The sequence below is a fragment of the Oncorhynchus mykiss genome, chromosome 13 (assembly GCF_057628025.1).
Source record: "Oncorhynchus mykiss isolate SJ-2025 chromosome 13, ASM5762802v1, whole genome shotgun sequence".
Classification (NCBI taxonomy): Eukaryota; Metazoa; Chordata; class Actinopteri; order Salmoniformes; family Salmonidae; genus Oncorhynchus; species Oncorhynchus mykiss.
In genome coordinates this window covers 62,636,589-62,643,133 of record NC_143034.1, presented here as the reverse complement: position 1 = coordinate 62,643,133, position 6,545 = coordinate 62,636,589, and the positions used below count along the sequence as shown (strand labels likewise).

Genomic DNA, 6,545 nt, shown 5'->3' with positions numbered 1-6,545 from the left:
TAGAGGTTTGCGTTATACACCCACCCTGACTAACCATCCTACTTTTGTTTTTGCCTTAAGTAACCATTTCTCTTATCAACACTACTAAACGTAACATATCATACTAATGCTGGTGTCCCGGATTGATATTTACTATTTTACGTCTAGTCTATGAGACCAGGCTGAGAACAGTGTTATTAGGCCTGCCTAGGCCTACCCTACAGGTAAAATATTAACGTTTTTGATTCAGATGTTAAATCTATATAACATTTTCTTTTCAATACAGTTACAGGTATCTTATGTTCCATGCCTTTACCTGCCTCTTTATGCGCTCTCTTTCAAAAATGCGCACTCACGCGCACAGATCGGAAATTGTCGGTCACCTTGGAGATGAGAAACATTGAAGAGGGTAGGTTACGACTGTCTCAGCCTCGACTTTCCACACGAAAACTCTCATCGAAGCACCCTCAATATATCTGTACAACTTTATATACGATTTAGCAAGCTTTGAGACAAAACCGATGATTGCATAAACTGGCGCGAGGCACCATTCGGACACATCCATGTTTTGCGTCTTCAGAATGTCTTGAGAAAGACGCTCTGATTGTCCACCGGTCGACCCTGCAAGCAAAGGTAGAACGCGCCGGTGAAATTGTATCAATTTACAAATGACAAGATTCTGAAACTCTGCTGCATCCTATCTAATTCAGATATGATCTAATTTAATCGCATGTTTTCAAAAACTCTATAGTATTTTTCTTGAAATAAGGAGTAGTCTAAGAATATGATGCCTTAAACCAATGTGGTTAAAAAAGGGCCATCCTGGGATTATGATAATGATTTGCCTGGAAACCCGACGTTGGGCATAAATGAGAATTTACACCAAAGTTTCCGCTCACATCTACAAGCCAGAATGTTTAATAACGTTACATTTTAACGGTTGTCTTTTGCAGTTGGTCGTTTTTGGCGGAAGGAATGTGAGACAATATGCCCCCCAAAATACAGTGCACTCTGGAAGTATTCAGACCCCTTAACTTTTTCCACATTTTGTTACTTACAGCCTTATTCTAAAATATATATATTTTTCCCTTCATCAATCTACACACAATACCCAATAATGACAAATCAAAAATTATGTATTTTTGGCAAACTCCAAGCAGGCTGTTTACTGAGGAGTGGCTTCTGTCGGGCCACTCTACCATAAACGCCTGATTGGTGAAGTGCTGCAGAGATGGTTGTCCTTCTGGAAGGTTATCCCATCTCCACAGAGCAACTCTGGAGCTCTTTCAGAGTGACCATCAGGTCCTTGGTCACCTCCCTGACCAAGGCCCTTCTCTCCCGATTGCTCAGTTTGGCCAGGCAACCAGCTCTAGAAAGAGTCTTGGTGGTTCCAAACTTTTTCCATTTAAGAATGATGGAGGCCACTGTGTTCTTGGGGACCTTCAATGCTCCAGACATGTTTTGGTACCCTTCCCGGATCTGTGCCTCGACACAATCCGTATTCAGAGCTCTATGACAATTCCTTCGACCTCATGGCTTGGTTTTTGCTCTGTCATGCACTGTCAACTGTTTAATCAGCTTCTTGATAGGCCACATCTGTCAGGTGGATGGATTATCTTGGCAAAGAAGAATTGCTCACTAACAGGGATGTAAACACATTTATGCACAACATTTTAGAGAAATAAGCTTTTTGTGCATTTGGACTATTTTTGGGATCTTTTAATTTCAGCTCATGGAACATGGGACCAACACTTTACATGTTGCGTTTATATTTTTGTTCGGTATACATACATTTTTCAAAGCGCTGCTAGTACCTTGAGATTTATATCACATGAAGCATGCGCAGAACCATGTAAACACATCCACAAAATCGGCAAGTACTGCTCAGGGGTTAGTGCTTTATGATTAGTGTTATTTGAGGTCAGTTCTGTTTCGGTTCGATTACTAAAAAATAATCACTGTTTTGATTTCGGTTGAGATTTTTTTTTATTTTTATGAAATGCATTTTGCATTATGTGGGTTGAATGCTGTAACAAAACAGAATAAAACAATTAATACAAGTTCCATGATGGTAGTGACTGGCTATTACTGCTTATTACTTATTAACCATCAGTTATTCAACTTTAATAAAATAATTCCGTTTTTGTGTATATTACGTTTGTTTTACTTAATGACTTCAGTATTTCATTCCAAGTCATCATCATCTCTATAGAGCTGCTTCCTATGCTGTCTGGCAAAATCTATATTTTAGTAGTTCTTCGATGTAAATAAAGCATTGTAGTTAATTACCACATTTTATGGGTTCAACTATTTGGAATATTGGCCTGTTGGAAACTACTACTACATCGCACAGTTCAGCCTGGATTTGATTTATCTCTGGAAAAACTCATTGAGCTCACAGAAAAAAAGAACAAAATTGAATTCAAATAATTTATGTCGGTCAATTAGTTGTTTAAAAAACGTTTTAAAAAATGGTTAATCGCTCAGCACTATTGGCAGGTATGCAAAGCGTCTAGTGTATGTAGTTGTATGTTGTGCGCATGCTTCAGGTGATAGATATCTGAAGGCCCTACCCTCCCTCTCTTCTTATCCTCTCCTGGGAAGTCTGTGCATAGCAGAGGAGGCTGGTTGGCTGAGCTATAGGAGGATGGGCTCATTGTAATAACAGGAATGGAGTTAATGGAACAGTATCGAACACATGGAAACCGTATTTCTTCTTCCGGTCCATTTGTTCCATTCCAGTCATTACAATGAGCCCATCCTTTTATAGCTCCTCCCACCCCCTCTGGTGGACAGGTGTCTGACAGATGGCTGCATGGCTAAGATCCTTCATGAACAGAATCAATGGGTATTGATTACACTGAAGCCCCAGTCAGTCTGTGACAGTGCTGTGCTGCTGTTTTGTTATTCCCCGGTGGCCACAGAGCTCACAGGGTTACTGCCTCTGTCTGAACTGTGTCTCACTACAAACTCTTCTAACTACACTGGATGTCTCCAACTGTTCTGCACTATTTTGACCTAAATTTAACTAGGCAAGTCCGTTAAGAACAAATTCTTATTTACAATGATGGCCTACACGGGCTAAAAACGGACACCGTTGGGCAAACTGTGCGCTGCCCTATGGGACTCCCAATCACGGCCAGATGTGATGCAGCCTGGGTGTGCAAAGAGGATGCTAGTTACTGTACTTTGGCAGGTCTTACAGATGCCTTTGATGAACTCTTTTAGAAGAAGTCAAGAGTGTCATATTGTGTTGTCTGTCATCAGATCAGAGGTGATGCCCAATTATCCATGTTAATAAGCCACCGGCCTATGAGGATGTTGCACACTCCAAAGGTGTTGCAGCAGGTTGCACACTGTTACCAAGGGTTGCATGATGCACAATATTGCCATTCTGAATGAAGGTTGGAGATACAGTGTGTTTTATAGTGTGTTTTTATTGGGTGTTATAGTGTGTTTTTATTGGGTGTTCATTGGTGAACAGGTGTGATGGAAGCGGCCAGTACTTCCCTCAGAGATGACTGCCCTCCCTGGGAAGATGTGTCTCTGTCTGCCACTCACAGAGACGATGGTCTACTGGTCACCCATGTCAACCAAACACAGGACTTACTGGTGAGCTGGTCAAGTTCTCTCTTGAAAAATACATTGTATCTCCATGAGACTAACCTGGATAAATAGTGTTTAGACTTCCCTTGAAAGCATTGAATTGAATTGATTTGTAGTTTGTTTGTGTCTAATGTATAATCATTCAGATGCTGAATCCACAGTGTAATGGGGTAAATCTTGTTTGTGTCTTTATAGTTCTTTCTCCATGTTATTACTGCCTGTGTCGTCGCTGTCTGTGTTTTAGTCCGTATTGCCCCTGTCTGTCTGTAATGCTGTCTGTGTTTTAGTCCGTATTGCCCCGTCTGTCTGTAATGCTGTCTGTGTTTTAGTCCGTATTGCCCCTGTCTGTCTGTAATGCTGTCTGTGTTTTAGTCCGTATTGCCCCTGTCTCTCTGTAATGCTGTCTGTGTTTTAGTCCGTATTGCCCCTATCTCTCTGTAATGCTGTCTGTGTTTTAGTCCGTATTGCCCCTGTCTGTCTGTAATGCTGTCTGTGTTTTAGTCCGTATTGCCCCTGTCTGTCTGTAATGCTGTCTGTGTTTTAGTCCGTATTGCCCGTCTGTCTGTAATGCTGTCTGTGTTTTAGTCCGTATTGCCCCTGTCTGTCTGTAATGCTGTCTGTGCAATAGGCCTACCTTATGTCTTAGTCTGTATCCCTCTAAATGTTTCTATATACAGTATATAGTACTAAGGCTTACTTTATGTCTGTAGTACTGAGCCTCAAAGTATATCTGTACTCTACCTTACTTTCTGGGCTCCTATCTGTAGTTGTGAGCCTCAGAGTGTATCTGTCCTCTACCTTACTGTCTGTGCTCCTCTCTGTAACCCAGAGGTCACAGGGTCAGGCTGCGGAGTGGAAGAGCTCCTCTGATTGGCTCCTGACCCACAGTCTCTACAGCTCCGGCCTCTCCCTATCAACACTCCTCTCACACGGGACCACCAAGATCAGGCAAGTGTGTGTGACAGGGGCCAGCTTTACATATCTGGGCCCATATTCACAAAGAGTATCAGAGTAGAACTGCTGATCTAGGATCAGTTTTGACTGAAATCATAATGAAAAAGAGCATGGACCTGATACTAGATCTTTTACACTGAGACGCTTTGTTAATACGTGTCAAGGTCCCTAGCACGCCTAGCTCGTTCCATGTTACAAATGCCCTATGCATCCAACTTATCCCATCTGGGCAGTTATTGCCTGAGCAAGGCTGCCTGAACGGCCACGTATGAACTATGACCTAATAGCAGTTGCCCTTGTCCCCTGCTCTGACCTCTCTGTGTTGGTGGACATATGAACTATGACCTAATAGCAGTTGCCCTTGTCCCCTGCTCTGACCTCTCTGTGTTGGTGGCAGTGCTGAGGAGGACGGAGGCCTCAGCAGACAGCTGGAGATCACTGCTGCAGCACTCATTCACTTTGACTTCCAGCTGTACCAGTGAGTACTCCTCTCTTAACACACACACACACACACACACACACATACACACACACACACACACACACACACACACACACACACACACACACACACACACACACACACACACACACACACACACACATGCGTGCAAACTCACACACACACACACATTGGCATGTGGTGCCACGCACGCACAGGCACACATACACACACTGGCATGTGGTGCCACGCACACACAGGCACACATACACACACTGGCATGCACCCACGCGGGCATGCAAACACACACACACACACACACAAAACAAGTGCTGTCACCCACACACACACAGCTGCAACCGTGACTGCCAGTGTTTGTGATAATGAACGTGTTGTTTGGACTCTACAGGACCATTGAGCTGTACCATGGCAGAATAAGATGGCTGAACCAAGGAAGTATGAAGGTATGGCATAGTAGATCTTCTTCTTCATCATCATCATATACACTATATAACTATTGCTATACAACCTAAAGTGTCCAGAGTGACAGTTTAACTGTGCCATTCCCCTGTGTGTGTGGCAGGTGTTTGGGCTGGTGAAGGGGTCCAGAGTAGGGGTCATAGTTGACACCTCAGATGTTAACTGCACCAAGGACAGACTGCCAGATCTACAGAAGAACCTCCTGGTAAGATAGATAGACATTTAAACCACTGGTTTCACCTTATCATTTACTGGTGAGATAGATAGACATTTAGACCCCTGGTTTCGCCCAGCGATGTTTATAAACCCTGGATGACTGACAGGGACCGGTGTAATAAAGCTACCATGCAGCCATCTTGCTACTCCTCCTCCCTTGAAAAAAAGATTTTGGAAGCTATAAAAATGCAATTATTCATGTCTAGATTAGTTTTTGACATGTTTATTCTATTACAGACACTTTGATGCATACTTTTACATTATATCATGTGAGCTAAACATACAAAGGAAAAATTATAGTTAAAAAAGGACCTTAAAGTATTTCTTTAGAGAATACTAATATTAGTGTCCTCACTACAACTTAAACATTCTTACATACATGTCATTTTGTCCTTGAAACATTTAATTGAAATACTGTAGAATTCCATTCATTCCTATGGAGGACTGCTCCTACAAAGTAGTGCTAAAATGGCCGACCAGTGGCTTCAAAGCCTCTCAATGGCCAATATATTGCATCAGCAATCCAGAGTTTGTATACATCATTGGTTTCACCTCATCATTTACTGGTAAGATAAATAGATATTTAAACCCCTGGTTTCACCTCTCATTTACTGGCGAGCTAGAAAGACATTTAAACCTCTAGTTTCACCTCATCATTTCCTTCATTTACTATGGGCTTTGTCTCTCAGCAAGCATTGAATGTGTGTGTGTTTATGTGTGTATGTTTGTGTGTGTGTCAGTCTCTGATAGAAGAGCAGCTCAGCTGTAAGCGTCAGCTGTACCTGATGTCCTGTGGTACTGAGACCAGCAGCCTTTGGGACGGCCCCAGAGACGTCGACACCTTCAGGTGAGAAGTCCTAAGAGAGGT

The 6,545-nt window shown here is 42.6% G+C and overlaps 1 protein-coding gene across 1 annotated transcript in view; it reads left to right on the top strand.

Annotated features, from left to right (window-relative positions):
• The first annotated feature begins 356 nt into the window (after window positions 1-356).
• LOC110510757 (von Willebrand factor A domain-containing protein 3A) overlaps window positions 357-6,545 on the top strand; it is a 32,360-nt gene continuing 26,171 nt past the window's right edge. Inside the window, exons 1-7 of the mRNA XM_090197079.1 lie at window positions 357-612; window positions 3,464-3,591; window positions 4,415-4,533; window positions 4,937-5,017; window positions 5,391-5,445; window positions 5,565-5,666; window positions 6,418-6,524. Of these exons, the coding sequence (XP_090053205.1) occupies window positions 3,469-3,591; window positions 4,415-4,533; window positions 4,937-5,017; window positions 5,391-5,445; window positions 5,565-5,666; window positions 6,418-6,524 (587 nt within the window). The 5' untranslated portion in view covers window positions 357-612; window positions 3,464-3,468. The remainder of the gene's footprint in view (window positions 613-3,463; window positions 3,592-4,414; window positions 4,534-4,936; window positions 5,018-5,390; window positions 5,446-5,564; window positions 5,667-6,417; window positions 6,525-6,545) is intronic.